Here is a 19,706-nt window from a genome sequence, read left to right on the forward strand (position 1 = left end):
CTACAAGTATCCAGAGAGGACATAGCAGATATTCTTCAGTTGGCCAATGGAGCAAACAACTTTTTTATGCAGCAACACAGCATTCCAGCAACAATCCAGCTGTTCCAGACGAATATCCAAGGGCCACCACAACAGGAATTGGTTCACACCACAACAGGAATTGGCGTGCACACCTGTTGGCCAACCATCAATCAACAAGGTTGCTTCTACATCGCTCGACAGGGTAACACCAACGTCGATCGATAAAGCACCTTCACCATCGATCGATAGATGTTACGAATGTGGACGTTGCTCTTATGACAGCTATGGAGCCAGAAAGTTCAGATGGAAACAAAAAGACGGATATGGAGTCTACAGAGACGAGTCTGGACATGCAAGGAGTGCGGCTGGTGAGATGATTCCTGTTACCAAGGACAACATTAGGAAAATTCTGGAGAGAGCATCCCTATTTGAAGAGAGTCACATATGTCTTCCATAACATGCCACTTCCTTCACACCTACAAGACTAGCACCAGAGATCTACACCAAGGAAGAGATCAATGAGATGGTGACTGGTATTTGTGGAGCTCAGGAAAAGCTAGGAGATGAACTCAAGACATTGGTAGATGACACCTATCAACCTTTGGACAGAGGTTACAATGAGCTTTTCCGAAGTATGGCAGACATGAGGACAGAGATTGAGAGTATGCAACACAACCTTGAGAAGGAAGCTATAACATCACCATCGATCGACGCCAACAAAGCAACATCGATCGACGTCAAGCCTCAAACATCCCAGTTTCCTGCATAACCGGAAAGTTTAGCAGAGAAGAAGGATGAATGGGAGATCGCATACATCAACACGAGGATTAACGACATATACAACCCTCTCAACAACAACGTGAACTGGTTGAGCACGAGAATTGATCTGCTACAGCAAGAACTGGACACCATTCGCATGAATGATCCACAACCAGCCATATCGACCGATATCACCAACATCACATCGATCGACACAAGTTTTGCAGCCATTGAGGATAGGTTAAAATCTTATAAGGATATGCACGACCGTTTCACCTCAGCTATCATGCGCTACTTGGACACCTTGTCCACACAGATGATGAATGTCCAGAAGAACATTGGTAAGATTAATGATCAACATGATTTTCAGAAAGAAGGTTCAACATCGATACATAGGTTCCGCAGGACATCGCTCGACGGCAAGAAACCTACAGAACATCTTCCCTACACAGCAGCAGAAGTTGATCAGATCACATCAAAGCTTTACACAGCTATAAACACCTTGGAGGAACGACTTGAGAAGCGATGTGATGACATCTATTTTCCATTCGACGTCAAATTAAGTGGACTAGATAGCCAAGCAGAATGGCTACAAAGAGAAGTTAAAACCATTCAGAGGCAACTCGCATCTCAACACCAGATATCAGCATCGATCGACAGAACACACTCCAAATTGATCGACAGTGCTACACCAGCAATGATCGATAGACACTTGGTCGCATCGATCGATACCACGTCTACACCAGACGACATGCAGCTGATACCGAACAACATGGAGTCAATGCAGGAGCAACTGAACGAGCTATCAGAATACGCCTACAGCAAGATAGGGTGGTACCAGTTCAGCATTGAAGACATCCTAGAAAGGCTACAGAACATCTCAAATGCAGTACAAAAGATGGATGAGAGCTGGACCAGAAATGATGAGGCCACAAGAAGTTTCATTGCAGCTTGGTCCAGAATGTGCAGAGATGATGTGGATGCTTGTTTCCCAACAAGTAGCTGTTTTTCCACCAACTAGCCACATACCTCCAAAGTCAAGCTAAATGACTATAACAAAGCGCTGAGTGGGAGGCAACCCACTATTAGTTTTTTTTTGTTTTCTTAGTTATTAGTATTTATGTTCGTTTTTATTCTTTCAGATTTATTGCAAGACCCAAGTAGGATGATTACCAACATATCGACCGTGGACGAGACGTCGACATCGATCGACATACACACACACACACACGACGATCGATGCATACCTATGCACATCAATCGATTCCCACTCCGGTCAGGTTTATCTTCCTAACTTGTTACATTTGTACTTATGATTTATTTCCACCATATCTCTGACTGTGTTACACTGGGACAGTGTAATTTAAGTTTAGAGGGAGGTTTACTGATATAGTTTATTCTGATTCTTATAAAAAAGATTTTAATAAATTATGCTTAGCTCTGTGAAAGGGACTATGATCTTATTACTTGAATATTTAACCACTCTTTAGCACCATTTTAGATTTACTGATTGCCAAAAGTACTAAGATGCTAAAGTGGATCAACATGTCAACTATACACACTTACCTTGATTGGTTGAAGAAACCAAAGCTGATCTCCAACACTAAACCTGACACAAACGCTTGTCTTGGGGCTTGGTATACATGGGATCAGATTCTTCAGACAGGTCTGGAAGGTAAATCCTTATGTAGATTTATTTATCACAATTTTTTTCTCTCTATTTCGACCCTAGAGTAGTTAGTTTTTATATTAAAAAAATCTGAAAATTTTTATTTAAATAGGACTTAGGATTTAGTTAGGAGGAATCTGAACAGTACTTGGTGGCTAAAACCATTAAGGCTTGCTTCATAAAGATTCCAAATAAAAAATTCGAACGGGACTTGGAGGAGGCAAGTTTCAAGGCTCGCTTCACAAAGAATTCTTGGATATAGGTCAAAAAGAAGTGAACAGGGCTTGGTGGCAACCACCATTAAGACTTGATTCATGGAAGCCTGTCCAATCTTGGTCAATGATCCTGCAATGGAAGCAGACTTTGACTCAAGAGAGAAATTTAGAGGGAGAGAAATTAGGAACTAACTTTTACCTGCAGTTCCAGATACTTGTCTGAATTCCTTGCATCCTGTGATCGATACTCCCAAGGTAAAGCATGTGCTTTTACATATTAAGCTAAGAAATGATGTTAGTAGAGAGGAATGTCAGACAGGATTTGCTAAGTTGTAGACTAGTTGAATTTGGTTACTAAGCTAGGATATTGCATAATGTGCTTTTGTGATTAGAACTTTTTAGATGTGGTTTGCGAAATTGTAGAGGTAATGATTTCTACGTTTTGTATCTATAAGTCCCTGCTATTTTCAAACCTCTTTCAGAGAGACTGCATGTTTAATTTGCTTGAAGACAAGCAAAAGGGTAAGTCTGGGGGAGTTGATATACCATGGATTTGACCCATTTTTACCCATGGTATATAAGTATTTTACTATATATATATTATATATTCTATCCTATTAGGTATGTTTTCAAGTTCAGAAGTATCTTGGAGTAAAGTGATGATTATGGAGCATTTAGGAGCTTAAAAGAGATTTTATCCGAGCTGGCCATAAGAGGTCGATACGAAGAAGAAACAATCGATCGATGAAAATCCAGTGACGTCGATCGATAAGAATAGAAGCCTTAACGATTGAAGATTATGATCGATCGATGTACATCCTGTACCATCGATCAATGTCGAGACGCGGAAGCACGACTTGGTTCCAGCCGACTTTAAAACCAAGACTTCACCAAATTACGAGGTTACCCCTGACGAGTTTTTAACCTAATAGTTATATACTTGCTTAAGTGTTAGGAGGCAAGAGAGATTTTGGCCACCTAATAGTTAAATGATATTTTCCCTGAGATCAATCCCTTCATAAAGCTGTGCAGGCATCATTTGGATCGCATCCATCAAGGGGAGTCGGACGGTTAGGTCCTCCAGCATCTTTCTGCACTTCATCTCCTCTATGTCCTTACGAGTAGCCTTTGCTGGAACAGAGTAAGGGACTTTAGGAGTGTATTCGCGAGGAGGAACAGCCTCTAGGACCAAGCGAACAGCTTTAGCTGGTTGTTCTGGTCCTGGCGAATTTGTCCCAACTGATGTTCCGTATTCTTCTCAACTGCCGGGGTATCGGCTGGTAGTTGTTCCGACTCTTTCTGCTTCCCTTTCTCAGCCGTAGTGAACCTCTTCTTCTCCGGCTCGGACAGTTGCTTTCCGCTTCTAAGTTGAACCGCATTGCACTCCTTAAGATTTTGTCAGTTTTACCAGATAGAGTACATTGCTGCCTCTTGACGCTCTCAGCAGTCTGAGCAATCTGAATGTCCATCTGTCTTATATGGCTCGCGACATTGTCGTACTTGGTGCTCAAATCTCCGAACATATGGTTCATTCTGGTATTGATCTCGGTAGTAACCTGGTTTAGAGCCTTCCCCTGGAGATGTTGTCCTTGGAGCAGCTGCTGCAACATGGCCATTGTCTCATCTTGCGGAGCAACGATAGGAGCAGAGGTAGCTGGTTGAGGGTTCTGGTGTTTCTGCATCTGAAGCGGGTTGCTATGCGGTTGGCTTAGAACATAAGTCCGGGGTTGGTAGTTCTTTTGATACCCAGCATACTGACCTTGGTTAGTCTGTGCAGGATCAGCTGGTTTGTCTTGCTTAGGCCAGAAAAGTTGTTGGTTGTTCCGCACGTTAGGGTTTGGGTGGTAGTTTTTTGAGCTGCCATCCTTGCCCATTCACATAGCTCACCTCTTGCTGATCGTCTCCTGATATTTCAGCCTCAAACGCCAGGTCACAAGCACTCTTCTCAGGAGTTGCTTCTTCCATTATGAGCACTTGGCTTTGGTTTCCCTTAAGCAGTTGGTCCACCTTCGCAGCGAGATCATCTATGCTGTTCACATTCTTCGAGCGGTCATGCTCCTTGTTCTTGTTCAGTGAACTTGAAGCCATGTTCTCAATCAGCTCGAATGCACCAGGTGTGGTTTGAGTCATGAAGTCTCCATTACTCGAACAGTCAAGGGTGTTTCGGAACTCATAGCTCACTCCATCGTAGAACACCTCCAATATGTAGTCATCGTCAAACCCATGGTGTGGGCATTCTCTCTGGTACTCCTTGTACTTTTCCCAAGCTTCATGAAAAGGTTCATCAGACTTCTGCTTGAAATTGGAGATTATGTGTCGTAAAGCCGCGGTTTTGGACTTTGTGTAGAAGTGGCTCAGGAATGCTGATCGAACCTAATCCCATGAAGTGAGAGAACCGGTTGGGAGGGATTGCAACCAGCGAGAAGCTTTCCCCTCAAGAGAGAATGGGAACAGCGTGCATTTGACATAATCTGGTGGCACTCCATTAGAGCGAGAGAAATTGCAGATTCTCTCAAAGGCCTCTATGTGGTCCATTGGGATGTCCGTAGTGAGGCCACTGAACGTGCTCTTCTGTACCAGACTTATCAGTGCAGGTTTGATCTCATAATCTTGTCGAGTACAGGGTGGAGGGTTTATGGGGGAGCGGTTAGTAGCGAAGTTCCGCGGAAGGTTTCGCTCCCCAATAAGAGCACCACGCTCTTCTCGCGCGGCGTTCTCGGCTTGATATTGAACTCATAAAAATAAAGAGTAAACTGCTCCTCTGAATTGAATCTCAAATATTACAATTACCACTGTTAACTTGACAGTAGCAAGGATTCATTTTTAGTGTATCAATGATCTTACATATAATGTGCTAATCAGGGCACATCGTGAAGGTGGTGACAAAGCTGCATCAGCTGAATTCATCAAGGAAATGATAAGCCGCGGGTTTGCTGGAGATGCTTCAACCTCTGGTATAGTCACTACTATGTTGCATGATGGGAGATTGGAGAAAATCTTTCTCGACATGCATTTTTGAACATTTTATCCTTGGTAGAGCAATGAAAGCAGGCATCTTAAAACTAATTTATCCAGGAGAGAAGAGGAGTGGTAGAGAAATTCTCTTCCCTTTAAAGTATCTGTAAGGTAAATCAAATTATTTAAATTCTGATGTTACATTTCGTGTATTGGTGGAACGTTGTCTTTGTATTTAAAGTATTTGTGATGAACTCTCCAAGAAGATCTCAGACTTGGTTTGGTATGATTATTGTTTTACTTTAAATTTGGTTCTTAGCCAGACTTCTTTTGGGAAGTTTTATTTTGAGTGATTGTTTTGGTCGGATTTATAGTTCTATGGCTCGATTGGATAAATTTATTAGAACTTGGTTGCTTTCTCTGCCATGTTTGTGGTATGTTTGAATAATGATACAGTGATAACGTATCTTAGATTCAAGACATTACGTTTTTGAGGTTCAGTCTAATATCTTATCCTGAAGAAGCTGGAATTTATGCCTAACCCATTGGAACTTGGTTGCTTGCTTGGTCCGGTCTCTGGTATGTTTGGGAACGAGTCAGTGGTATACATTCTTTGTCTAAAGGTCACAATCCTGATTTTTTTGGTTTAACAGTCCACCCGGGAAAATAAAATAAAATATAGTATGCTTCTTTGTTTTCGCTTATGAAATGTTAACCAGGAACTCTGTTTTTAACCAATTTATTTATGAAACAACAAAGAACAGAATCACTAGATTAGGCAAGGCGGGTAACTGCAGCATGTATAGCATCAGCGAGTTGAGGCACTGTCTTTGAATTTAGACTTGCAATGCTTATCCTCCTGCAATACACAATCCTCATTATAAATGATAAGCTTTAAATAGACAGATAAATTTAACATAATACTTATTTTTCGGGCACTTAATAATGTCAGTGAATGGAAAATAAGATTACATACATTGGAAGTTACAAACAAATGAGCAAAACTCTTGTCTACTAAGTTGCAGAGGAGTAAGTTTAATGTTAATAATATTCACTTATTCTATTTTTCTAAACAACTATCTTAACTCATGTAGATATTAAGACAAATAAATGGCACTTGTGTATGTACTAATAAGTATAATGTGGTCTCAATTGTTTGTTTTCTTTTGTTGTTAAGCGTGTTATGTTTATAACAAGTTTATAGTTCTTCAAAAATAAATTGTTAGATTGCGTCTGTATTTGGAAAACTATGATGTTATCTAATAAAAAATGTGAAATACTTTATAAATGTGAATTTACTTAATTTTTTTTCTCTTGATCTAATAATTATCTGTGATATAAACATTTGAAGAGAAGAATTATATCACTTACCCATCATAAGTCATATAAATGTGATATTCTTTGGCCATCCAGCGAACTTGCTTCTCATTCAGTCCTGTAAAAGAAAACATCCCAATCTGTTTGATAATGTGACTCCAATCACCGGGTGTGCCTGCAGAAATAAAATGGTACAAATTAGAACTTATGAATGATTTAAATTAACGAAAATTATGAGGAAAACAAAAATCATTAAACCAAACCTCTAGCTTGTATAGCTTCATATAACTGTTGGCGCATGCTTATGATGCGGTCAGCCATGCCTTTCAGCTCGATAGTCCAGTCCTTGTACATATCACTGCCAATGTGTATGCACACACGAAATTTTGAACATAATTAAAAATCATTATTTAATAAGCATTTCACAGGACAAGAAGAATTCTCATTAGTCCTGCATATATATAGGTATAACAACTACCTGTTTTTAAGAATTGTGGTAACAATGGATGCTCCATGCATTGGTGGGCTAAGATACATAGGTCTAACAACAAGTAACACTTGACTGTGAACTTTCCTCGCCACATCTTGTGAGGTGCATACCTTCACATTAGACCCACAAAGATTATATTTACAGTTTCTGAAATAATTTAATTATATAGACAAGATCTAAGTTTGCATGTGGAAGTGAGAAGTTTTGTTGCTTACAATGGTAAGAGCACCAATACGTTCACCATAAAGACCCATGTTTTTGGCAAAACTTTGGGCTATAAAACATTCACCTCCATCAGCAACAAACATACGCACCGACTGTGCATCTGAATCAAGGTTCCCACTAGCAAAACCCTGAAAAATTAAGATTAAAAAAGAGGCATGTTGCTTTTCATTGTTGAAACTAATCTCTAATATTACCGGATAAACCCAAATATTTTGTATGAATATGTCATATCTGTGAACATGTGTTCGTTTTTATGAACTGACAATCGTGATAATACTTAACAAAAGTTATACATTACAACAGAGTGTTTCATTTGTTTGTATAACACGCAACAAAGCAAAGGTAGTTGTACATCTTACCTGATATGCAGTATCAAAGAAGGGTAATAAGCCTTTAGACCTCACAATTTGTCGAATCTTTTCCCATTGTTCCAGTGTTGGATCAATTCCTGTGGGGTTATGCGCACAAGATTGCAATACCACTATAGCTCCAGACGGTGCAGCACCAATATCCTCGAGCATGCCTATTTTTAAAACAAATTATTTACTTAAAATTATGATTGATAAGAACACTAAACCTAATCAGTATGGACGTCAACAAAACCAACCTTCGAAGTCGAGTCCTCGGGTTTGCGGATCATAGTAACGGAAATATTCTACATATAAACCCGCCAATGTGAAAATAAAGGGATGGTTCCCCCAAGTTGGATTTGGAACGAAAACGACTCGCTGAAAGCAATGATAAACGCAATTATGTTGACGAAAATATTACAAGAATTTCTGATAAAATATGTTACAATTACATAGAAATTCTTTCAAGAATAAAAATTGTTGTAAATTTTGTTAATTGTTCGTTTTATATTTCCTTCTGAAATGTTTATTTACCAAGTTCTTATGGCCATTAACAAAACTAAATAAACTAATAAGGAACATTTACTTGTTGGTGGTGTTTTGCTAGAAACTCAGCTCCGACTCTCAAAGAACCAGTACCAGACAAACACTGGATAGTAACAACTCTATTCTCTTCCACTGCATGACTGCCCAAAAAACACGAAAACAATCTTTATAGTAAAATGAAAATAACCTAAAGGATTTAGAGAAGTTGAAAAAAGCCAATCAAACCTCAGATTAAACATTTAATCACTTGGGGGAAAATAATAGTATCTAATATATTACCTATCATCACCTAAGATCAGCTTGGCGCTCAATTTGTTAAAATCAGCAAGTCCATCAATTGGGAGATAACCCTTGTCACAAGACCTTGAGGCAAAAACAAACCAAAACAAAAACAAAATCATAAAATTTTTTTTTTTTTTTTTGAAAATGAGCTAATCAGTTACTATCTGAAAGTTATAGGGGAAATTCTAACTTTATAGGCTTTGATTGTTTGTTTACAAATGTGTTCACAAATGAACCCACAGTCATAAAATTTTAACTGAAAAGTTAATTGTACAGAAAAAAACACAAAAATACTTTATGAAAAAATGTAAAATTAAATATTTTAAGAACGTCAATTTTTTTTTCCTGAAACAATCGAAGTCTTTCTATATTACTAATGAGTATCTAACTTACAGGTCGTTCGCTAACTGTTGCTCTGCTTTTCTCACCACCTCAAGAACAAGAGGCTTTCCCTCCTTTAGACAATAAAATAAATATAACTACCCAGTGAGGACTTATAAAATAACTCTATCATAGAGACTGTGAAGATCCATAAAACTTAGACAGAAAAGTAACCAAAGTTACCTCGGTTCGATAGGCACCGGCACTCAAATTCAACTTAACTGGACAAGGATCATCTCTACAGGCAAAAATAACCTGTTTTGTGACCATACAAATAAAGATTAAAAGCCTTCAATAATAAATGATCTACTCTTTCATAAAATGGCAGAATGGATCCAATAACAAAAAAGTAAGATGGATGTAGATCCTTAAACTGAAATATATGTACACTGAGAACATGATCTTCCGGAGCAGGAAGGACGTTTGACAAGATGGAACTCATCACAAATTGATTAATCAATCGACAGTGAATTGGGAAGAAAAATAGAAATCAATTATTTAAGCATGATCAGGCTCACCAACCAAGAGAATCCAATTTTCTATAAAACTGTACTTTTTATAATGGCTAAAATCCAATTTAAATTAAAAATTTAAATAATTTACTATATAAAATGTTCCTTTATAAGTGCTGATTATTTTGTCCTCATATCCATATATAAATATACATTTTCTTGGAACCCCTATATATAAATATACATATATGATTAGTTTAGACCGGATATATTAACATATGTTTTAGTTATAAAGTGGGGTCATTTGCATTAATATCTCTATTCACAACTTTAACGGGCAACTAAGAAATAATATTATTCCTTCCGTTTCAGAAAGATGTACGTTTTAAATTTTTCAAATTTATTAAGAAAACATATTAGATTTTAGTTACCAATACATTATTTTCCATTGTCAACTATTCTCCACAATTTTTAACCAATAAAATTTTTATAAACACCACTATGTTTTTTGAAGTTTACAATTTGCAATTAATTTATGCATTAAAAATGTAATATATATATATATATATTTTGTTGTCGACTTTTACAGACTCATATAGACTCTGTAAACCAAATTGGGTGATCGGCATCCATGTGAACAACATAAGACGGCTGCATCCTAGCTTTGCGAGCTAGACTATCCGCCATGGTATTAAGCGTCCTTGGAACATGAATAATATCTGATCGACTGAAACTCTCTTTCAGGTTCTTGATATCTTCCAAATAATCTGCAAACGCTGGCCATTCTTCTGGTTCCGAAACCATCTTCATTAATTGAGAACAATCCGTTGCAAACGTGACCTGAAACTGACGTAGGTTCCTCATACATTCCATTGCCCATAGTAGCGCTTCCATCTCTGCATGAAGAGGAGAAAGACTCACCCGAACATTCATTGCCCCTAATAGACCTTCAAATCCTGGAATCGTACTAAGTCATCCTTGTCCAGAAAAGATATCGTCCTCTTTCCAAGAGCCATCGGTAAAGCACCATCTGCCCGGAATTGTCGGGAGGGACGTAACCACAGCCCGTGTTTCTGTCCTCTGCTCATTCAAAACCTGAGCCTCCGCCCAAAGTGTAGACTCTGTTTCTACTAACTGGAGCGTATCCATGGGATCAATGTCCCAATTACTAAACACTTTCTTGTTTTGGCCTTTTCATATATACCATAAAATCCAAGCAAACTGATGATCCTCCATTTGTGGAAGAACTCTCCAAAAGAGATGATCCATATTTGTGAAAAGAGCTTTTGTTGGGAAAGTATCTGGATTCGACGGTATCTTCGAAAGAGCCCATACCTGAATTGCCGGCGGACATTAAAAAAAAATGGTTTATCGATTCCTCCTGGGCTCCACATCTGGCACAACAAATATCTCCTTGAATCCCTCTTCCTTGTAAATTCTTCTTAACAGCTATACATCCTGTTACGAGCTGCCATAGAAAATGTTTTAACTTCGGTGGGCACCGTATTTTCTAGCAAAAATCTTTCAGTACATCAACGGTTGGACCAATCAACATTGGTGGCCGTGCTCTATCCGGGTAAATTCTCTTTGCCTGATATCCTGATTGAACTGTATATTTCCCATTTTTGGTAAAATACCATCCATCACTATCTGTCCTCTGAGTTCTACTCAGTGGCAGACTTTCGATAAGTTTTGCATCCCGTGGGTCCACCAGATCCCTAATTGCCTGTGAATTCCATGTACGTGAAGTGGAGTCAATGAGAGCATCCACTATAAGATCCGGATATAAATTATGTTGATTTTTATTGGCTGGTCTCAGGCGAGTGGTTGGGAGCCATGGATCTTTCCATACAGATATAGAAGAACCAGTTCCCACCCTTTTGATTAGTCTTTTGCTTACCAGAGATCTAGCAGAGACAATACTCCGCCATCCATATGACGGAGAATATGAGCGGATCGGTTCAAGGGGTGAAGCATTCCTGTAATACCGACCTTTAAAAACTCGGGCAAGTAGAGTGTCCGGTTTCTCTATGAGACGCCAAAGTTGTTTGCCAAGCATCGCTGTATTAAAATCAGTGATGACGTTGAACCCCAAACCCCCTTCATTTTTATCAACACATACTTTGTCCCATGATTTCCAACGTAAGCCCCTAGTACTTCCCCCTGGACTCCACCAGAATTGTGCAACCGCGCTAGTTAATTTTTTCGCAGTTGCCTTAGGTAAACGATAACAAGACATTACATGGTTTGGTAGTGCTGTGACCACTGATTTAATAATCACCTCCATTCCTCCTTTTGTAAAAAACCGAAAAGCCCATCCAGTGACTTGATATCTTGCATATTTCTATTGTTTTATCCACTCATCCATGTGCATTTTGATCATATAGACTAGGATTTAGCCATGTTTAGGTTGCATTTTGCATACATGAGTCTTTATCAGGTATTGGAGTACCACATGGAGTTCTTGGAGACATTTGGGTGCATTTGGAGCTAAAAAAAAATGTTTAAGGAGATCATCGGACGAGCAGTGCATGGGAGCGACTCACCGGAGCGACACCATGAAGTCGCTGTGACACCCCTCTCAGAGCGACTTTGCTTGAGTGACACTCCAAGGTCGCTCGTTTTTCTATCGTCTGACGACACAAAATGGAGCTGGAGCGACCTCTCAGAGCGACCCTCTTAGGTCGCTCCTGAAGCCCGGAGCGACCTGTCGGAGCGACGTGCCGAGGTCGCTGCGCGTCTCCTATTTGCTCGAACTTATGATTTATCAAGGGCCTTTTGGTCATTTTATTATGCACGTTTTGGACTTTCAAAAACCTATGTTTTAATCTTTTGTAAGCCATCAGAGGCAGATTATCTTTTGTTCTTAAGAAAACCACCAAAAACCTTTGGAAAGTTCATATCTTGATTCAATTGATCATCTCAGTTATTGCAATTCTGTGTTTTCTAATCGTTATTAGTGTTTCTCTACATGATTAATCTGAAATCCAATATGGGTTTAAGAGGAATCATGAAGAGTAGCAAGTAATCACCTTTTGAATTCATGGGTTAGGGAGATTAAGGATGATTAGGTCAGAGCTAGGATGTTTTAGTGTAGATCATTCTTAATCCTTTCTAGGAGAAGTATTCATAATGCATCTTCTGAGTTGGCCTCTCAAAAGTTGATCTATAGGCATTTCCCACCCAAAAGGTGTTCGATGAAATGTCTGAAACAACTCTTCTAGCTTTTAGCATACTTTGTCAAAGACATTTGTTGTTAGAGGTGCTAAGGCAGCCATTAGACTTGTTAGTAATGATTGCTTTCATATTATTCAACCAAAGACATTTGATGTTTGAATTGTGTTAGTAAATGAACATTCATCTAGACATAGAGCTTGTTTAGGATTGTGTTTAAGCTTAAGGTTGATAGTTTGATTGATCGTTTGCCATCCTTAGTTCGAAACTTGATCACCCAAGGTCTAACCCCTATGCCCATGAGTTCTCTTTTCCCTTAGTCAAGAAAGTATCATTCTGTTATTGCTTTTTAGTTTTAGTCATAGCTTAAAACCCATCAAAATTACATGATCGCACTTAGATTAAGCTAGTACTTGCATTCTCGGTGCTTTGATATCCCTCAGAACTAGGGCTGGGCAAATAAACCGAACCCGATAATCCGAACCGAATCCGATCCGATAAAAATGAATCCGAACCGATCCGAACCCGACGTAAATACCGAATGGATCTTGTTTTGTGGTATTTCGGGTTATGGGTATTATCCGAACCGAACCCGAATCTAAATGGATATCCGATAGAACCCGAAACATTCTAAACCTCAAAAAGATCTTGTACCAAACATGATTTCAATTCCTAATATGTATCCAACATACACTAAAAAATATTGAACATCTAAAATACTTATCTATTACACGAAGGTTGGTGGTTCTATTACATAAATGTTGGTGGTTCTATTACATGAAGGTTGATGGTTGAAGATGGCCGTTGAATCTTGAAGTATTTAGATTTAGATTTTGTTTTCGTTAAACAATGTTTCTTATTTCATGAGAACTTGGTTTTCATTTTATGCTTTTATTTATTTGGTTTTCTTTTTATCAGTAAATATTTTTACTTTTCGTTTGATTTTGAATGATCATGGTTGATGTTTCTTATTTTTGAATCGATTGTACTTAAGTTTTAGTTACAAAATAGGTACAAATCAGGTATTTTAAAACTGAAGAACCGATTTTACTCATGTTTTGGTTATAAAATAGGTAAAAATCAGGTATTTTTAAACCGAAAAACCGATTGGGACCCGAACCCAAAAGTATATTGGGTTGTGCCGGTTCTTTGAAGATTTACTAACCCCGACCCGAACCCGATAGAATCCGAACCGATCCCGAACCGAACTTTCATATAATCCGAATGGGGCTGATTTTGATAAACCCGAAAAACCAAAACCCGATTGGATAAAACCGAAACCCGATTGGGATCCCGAATGCCCAGGCCTACTCAGAACTGGTTCGACAATCTTTTATACTACATCATTTGTCTTAGGAGCCTTGAAAACTCCTAACATCATGACTCTAGAATTTAACCGTTCCTGGACAAAGCTAAAAACTTGTATCTTGGATCCTTCCAAATCTTCGGGTAGACCAAGATAAGAGCCCATTCCTTCTAAATTTTGAATACCCATAATATCCTTTAATGTGTCGGCTCCTCAATCTTATGCCCAAATTGAATCGATGTCTTATCAAAATTTATAAGCTGGTCTGATACTTGAAATAATTGTTTTTACTAAAATATAGATTTTTTAAAACGAAAGAAGTATTAAACAAGGAATCAGTTTGCATGTTGAAGAAAAACTGCCATATAAAAACTCTGATCAGCGATACAAATTATAAATGGTTAGAAACGTTTAATCTGCCACTTTTGTACTGTAGTTCTAAACTGTTTATTGATATTTATTTTTAATTAAAAAATTACTTATAATTGTTGAGTAACGCTTAATTCATTACCGCTTCTGTACTTTACATGTGAAATCTACAGATTCTAGAAACTCTCAACTTTAACGTATGCTTTTTAATTGTTTTCTCTGTCGGTCGCTTCCAGTTCTCTGTTTGTAGTGAGTTTTTTTCTTCTTACTTGTCTAGATTGAGGTTTCATGGATGTTCTCATGTTCATATTAATTTTACTTCAAATCTTTACAACACTATACACTTAGAAAGTGAGTGCTTGTCTAATTTCAACACAGCGAAACCAACGGCTCTGATATAGATTTTCTCTAAGCATTATTTTATTGGACGTGTTGGTTTTATTACAAAACTGTTTACAAACTTCAACAGCGTGTGGCTAAACCGGGCATTTGATCTAGTCAAGATTCTATACGAGACAAAACCAATCAAGATGAAGCAAACGGTCTACAGACCGGTAGATCTTTCTCAAAGATGGGCGCGACACCGATAACCGGATTGGATTCAAAGAAATTAGCCGGTTTAAGCTCAAAGCTAGCAGCTACCGTTGGCATAACCGGATAATCTTCTTGGCAAGGTATGTGATGGAATCCCAGTGTGTACCACACCACTATGTCATTGTTTTCGATCGAGCGATCCCTGTTACACCACAAAACAAGTAATATTGGAGAGATATTTAAACCAAAAATCTTTAAGAATAGATAGTATGACTCAATTGGTATGGTCCGTTGGTTTCATACCTATCTGACCAAACTTGTAGTGTGTCATCGCCATGGCTCTGGTACACTAGAACTCCTCCAGCAAATTGCTCTGACCGGTTATACCGAGTTACCCATATCTAAACCAATAAAACCAATTACATTGAACAAACTGAGTCCTAAAACAAAATGTCAACTAATTAAATATCTCATATAGAAAAAAAAACAAAGCTTAAAATTAAGTACCTGATTATTGCTGAATGCACCGCGAATCTGAGGAGGATCATCGTGATCGAGCAAACTCACCGCATTCCCACCTGGTATGATTCTGTAACCAGCCGGGTTTCCTAACCTAGACTTACGGTTTGGGTTCACAATATGGAATTCATATGGGTCATAGAGGCTCAATTTGATCTGGGCATCTTTCTCAGTCTTGGCTACATATTTCTTAACCTTCAAGTAACTCTTTCTTGGTGATTTTCCAGATTGAACCCTTTGCTTCTCTAGATGAACCTTAACGAACGAATTATTCATCGGTCCATCAATGTCCATGTCTAGATGAAACGTTATGAAATGATCATGGACGACTCCAATCACATTCTCAGAGATCAACGGTCCAGAATCATCCTCTTTATCACCTAAGTCATCTACATTCTCGTAAGGTGTCCCTTTCACCATCAACATACCTGAAGCCGCGACCTGGTAAGAATAACATTTAAGTGTGAGGAAACTTGAGAAAAAAATAACCATATACAAAACAAAACAAAACAAAAACCATTTACTGACATACCGTAACGCGGATCAAACCATCAGTCTGAAACTCCCAATCGAAAGTATAGTCGTAGTTTCCGACTGAAGTAGCCATCCGAGCGACCAATGTAACTTTTGGCCTTGACTCTCTTATCTGTTAAGACGTCGACAAATCAGGAATCGATTCTTATTCAAAGTAAAATAAAAAATCAGGACAGTAAGCACTACAAGAAAACATGCTACATTCCGATGGACAATCCGACGGACGATAGTTTCGTCGGTTTCCATCGACGAGATAAAACATATAATATCTTGTTCGTCGGTTTTTCGTCAGAAATTTCTGATTGTCGGAAATATCCGACGGATATTTTGACTGTTATGAGCTCCGAACGGATATATTCCGACGGACATTTTTGACCGTTCGGATTCCGACAGAACTCCAACGAAGTTCTGACGAAATTGGCCGTCGGATTTCACCTGTTTTCTTGTAGTGAAGGGACATACATCAGCATTGGGGATAAGAATCTCAGAATGTCGCCAGCTGACATCGCCTGCGTAGCGTTCAAACAAGCATATCATGTTAGGTTGGACAATGGCTTTTCCATCCGGCAAGGCAAAAACGCCATCTATATAGTAAGCATTTCGGGGGCAGTCGTTGAGGGGCACAAGCGGCATTGCCGCAGGACCTAAACCGATCTCGCCTGCATCCAGATAACTTTTGTAGTACCATAGTTCTCCAGGGTCCATGTATGGTACGAACAATTCTGATGGAAATCCTTTGTACATCACACTTCTTGGTTCACCTGCTCTCTCCACATTAATTAGTAAACATCAAGAATTCAAGATTCAAGAATTTGGCTTCTCTTTTAACCATCACAATTGTTATGTATATAATACTTTATGTGTTTGGAAAATATATTTTGTGCTTTAAAAAATATTAAGAAAACATATTAAAATTTGATTATATACATCATTTTTGTGAATACCTATTTCTCATCTTCTTAAACTAGTACTAATTCAATAGATACATTTTATTTTTCTTAAACAGTTTGTTATTTAAACTAAAAAGTGTAGAAAACATCAAAAATATATTTTAAAATCATTTTTAAACAAGTGAATATTCAAGACTTCGAGTTAAGGTGTTATATACCTGTCTCGGAGTCACGAACTGTGGCCTGAGAGATGATTATACCGGCTCGGTGGTCAGCTTTAACATGAAAAACCCAATTAGCCCACTTAACCAAATGTCCATCTTCGACCAGGAAACTAGGACCCTCCGGCTGCTCAATCGAAATGGGGTTGATTCGATCCATATGTACCGGCTTATTCTGAACATTATACCGGTATTCTGTACCGGCAGCTTTGGGAATAGGAACCATGCCTTTATCGACGATCTTGATAACCTCTAGTTTGTCCATATCGACCGTTGCATAAAGACCTTCAATGGGTCTCATGAAATAATTAGGAGTGTCTTGTGACGTGAAACATTGGACTTTTAGGATTCGACGTCCTTCTTCCTCCGGTCCAAACCATCCGGTGAACGTCGGCAGAGCTACCAAATCGGAAAGCTTAACCCCACGAGCTTCCACTGAGCGGTTGAACTCGATGCTCTTCAAAGCAACCTGCATTTTGTGTTGACAAAGAAAAAAAGGTAAATTATTGCTCATTTTTGTTTTTGTGTATGGGCATAATATCATGATCTCATAAAACACAATATTACATGTAATACAAAAATTCCCAAAATATAGTTTAATTAAGTCTTGTATACCTTATTTTATTAAAAAAATATTTAACTAATTTAAAACAGTTTTATACATTTATAACAACAGTAACTTTGAATATAAAATAAATAATTCAAAAAAACTGAATTTAAAGGCAGTATACTTTGTAAATATCCTAAGAACTAAAAAGATATATAAAAACGAATATTCAAAAATGATAAAAATGAATCTAAATAGTATGTCAGATTAAAATATCCTAAAAGTCAAAGCTTTGTAAAGAGAGATATAGAAAAAATATTAAACCGGTTAAGAGTGGAATCTCGTTATGGTCTTCAGTTTTTGTGTTTAATATAGGGTAACGAGAGTGTGGAAAAAATAATAATAATAATAACTTCAGAATTAAACCCAGAAAAAGACAAAACAAAAGCTATATATTCATTTGAAACTAGATATGTAACTGGCTACCTGAGCCAAGCCGTTTTAATTAGAGTAAATCCTATCTGAAACCACGAACCGTACTATACCAAAAAAACTTGAATGGAAATTCAGGTAGACCGTGCTGGTCAGAAATTGAATTGAGAAAAACCGGTGAGCTAAACCGGTTACTTGTAATAAAATAAGTCCAAAACATCAAATCAGTAACTCGTCGTTTACCAATAAAACCATTCTGCGATACCTGAGAAGCCACGATGAGGTCGTCCATGGTGAGAATCGGATACCCAGAAGTCGGGTTGACCACATCAGAAACGACCCGACCCGAATCAAGATCCACAACAATCACGTGGGATTGACCAACAGACAACGCGAGGACCTCGGCTCTTCGCGACGGTAGCCGATTTCCTTTCTTCCACTTGACGACAAGTGTCTTATCCGGCTCGTCAAGAGCCATGGAGTGAATCGTGGCCGACCCGGAACCAAAACCCGGTTCATGATCCAAGAGAATGGTTCGCACTCTCTCAATTTCTTGCACGGTTAGTGGGTCAAGTGGGTGATGAGGCTTTGCCGAAGAGTGGTCAACGCGGAGTTTAGGATCCGGTCCGAGTGTTTTCTGGACCCCCGTACCGGATAATAAGCCTGAGTGGAGTCTAGGGACCCAAGAGTAAGTGGCCAAGAGGAGGAGAAAGCCGAAGAACAAGGCAGAGAGACGAGCCAAAGATGGTTCCGCCATACTTGACTTTTTGAGTTCTGAGTGTAAGGGTTACTTATAAAAGCTGAGGGGATATAAGAGCATTATTCAAAGAAAAAAAAAAGATGGAAAACATGTGAAAACTACTCAAACCACTACTCAAACCTACCATGTAAGAGATATTTACAAGTTGGAATAGATCTTGAAAAATTGGTATGTCCCACTTCTTCCTGTCATGACAAGTGTAATGACAAGAAGGATATGATCGCTATATTAGAGATGGTAAATGGAAAATCTAATCTATTAAAACAGAAATACATTTTGTATTTAATCCTAAGTTTTCCTCAATAATTACTACTTTATGCCATTGATATTAAACACAACGTTTTGCTTCTTTACTAAACCGACGCACGTTTGTCTTATTACCAAAAGATTCACCGAAATTAGGGCTGTTTAATATGGTAAAACCGAACCGAACCGAACCGAACCGAACCGAAATAGACAATATGGTTTGGTTTTGGTATATACCATATAAGCCGAATGGATATAATTTTATAAAAACCGTAAGATTTGGATATGGTTTGGTATATAACCGAATAAACCGAACAAAACCGATTAAAAGTAGAAACATGTAAATATGTATCTATTTTAAAACAATACATGAAAATCTATTTGTTACATAAGTTAAATTTGTGTTAATAACTATTACCATAATTTTATAGTAATAAAAAACCTTAATTTGTAAAACACTTGAACTATAACTAAATAACAATACATCGCAATTCATACATCTTATTTTCCAA

General features: G+C 38.2%; 2 protein-coding genes and 1 non-coding gene across 5 annotated transcripts; 1 reads left to right on the forward strand and 2 right to left on the reverse strand.

The window, feature by feature from the left end:
* Positions 1-4,882: 4,882 nt before the first annotated feature.
* LOC125607736 lies at positions 4,883-4,990 on the forward strand. Its single transcript, XR_007338806.1, has one exon. It is a non-coding gene; the product is annotated as a small nucleolar RNA R71 (small nucleolar RNA).
* A 1,296-nt stretch (positions 4,991-6,286) lies between these two features.
* On the reverse strand, positions 6,287-9,749 carry LOC106394680 (aspartate aminotransferase, cytoplasmic isozyme 2). Its single transcript, XM_013835251.3, has 12 exons — positions 9,599-9,749; positions 9,394-9,465; positions 9,223-9,284; positions 8,827-8,910; positions 8,588-8,687; positions 8,259-8,379; positions 8,011-8,174; positions 7,642-7,779; positions 7,415-7,536; positions 7,200-7,294; positions 6,991-7,111; positions 6,287-6,478 (listed from the first exon to the last, which is right to left on the reverse strand). The coding sequence occupies exons 1-12, from the start codon at positions 9,650-9,652 to the stop codon at positions 6,394-6,396; spliced, it is 1,218 nt and encodes a 405-aa protein (XP_013690705.1). The 5' UTR covers positions 9,653-9,749; the 3' UTR covers positions 6,287-6,393.
* Positions 9,750-14,913: 5,164 nt separating this feature from the next.
* LOC106396627 (primary amine oxidase) lies at positions 14,914-19,120 on the reverse strand. 3 transcript variants are annotated; one of them, XM_048777213.1, is made up of 7 exons: positions 18,454-19,120; positions 17,207-17,678; positions 16,561-16,859; positions 16,097-16,210; positions 15,553-16,005; positions 15,349-15,446; positions 14,914-15,247 (listed from the first exon to the last, which is right to left on the reverse strand). In XM_048777213.1, the coding sequence occupies exons 1-7, from the start codon at positions 18,943-18,945 to the stop codon at positions 15,037-15,039; spliced, it is 2,139 nt and encodes a 712-aa protein (XP_048633170.1). In that variant the 5' UTR covers positions 18,946-19,120; the 3' UTR covers positions 14,914-15,036. The 3 variants fall into 3 exon arrangements, with proteins under 3 accessions (XP_048633170.1, XP_048633169.1, XP_048633171.1); XM_048777212.1 differs by having other exon boundaries at positions 16,534-16,859; positions 18,454-19,114; XM_048777214.1 differs by lacking the exons at positions 17,207-17,678; positions 18,454-19,120 and having other exon boundaries at positions 16,285-16,582.
* Between the last annotated feature and the right edge of the window lie 586 nt (positions 19,121-19,706).

The sequence above is a fragment of the Brassica napus genome, chromosome A3 (assembly GCF_020379485.1).
Source record: "Brassica napus cultivar Da-Ae chromosome A3, Da-Ae, whole genome shotgun sequence".
Classification (NCBI taxonomy): domain Eukaryota; kingdom Viridiplantae; phylum Streptophyta; class Magnoliopsida; order Brassicales; family Brassicaceae; genus Brassica; species Brassica napus.

Excerpts from the sequence above, each read along its gene's own strand:
- LOC106394680 (XM_013835251.3), bottom strand. The coding sequence starts at position 9,652 with ATGAGTTCCATCTTGTCAAACGTCCTTCCTGCTCCGGAAGATCATGTT. Across the intron at positions 7,112-7,199 it reads TGAAGCTATACAAGCTAGAG|GCACACCCGGTGATTGGAGT; the intron begins GTTTGGTTTAAT and ends TTATTTCTGCAG. Across the intron at positions 6,479-6,990 it reads ATTTATATGACTTATGATGG|GAGGATAAGCATTGCAAGTC; the intron begins GTAAGTGATATA and ends TGTGTATTGCAG.
- LOC106396627 (XM_048777212.1), bottom strand. The coding sequence starts at position 18,945 with ATGGCGGAACCATCTTTGGCTCGTCTCTCTGCCTTGTTCTTCGGCTTT. Across the intron at positions 17,679-18,453 it reads ACCTCATCGTGGCTTCTCAG|GTTGCTTTGAAGAGCATCGA; the intron begins GTATCGCAGAAT and ends CACAAAATGCAG. Across the intron at positions 16,211-16,533 it reads CCTTCACTACAAGAAAACAG|ATAAGAGAGTCAAGGCCAAA; the intron begins GTGAAATCCGAC and ends ACGTCTTAACAG.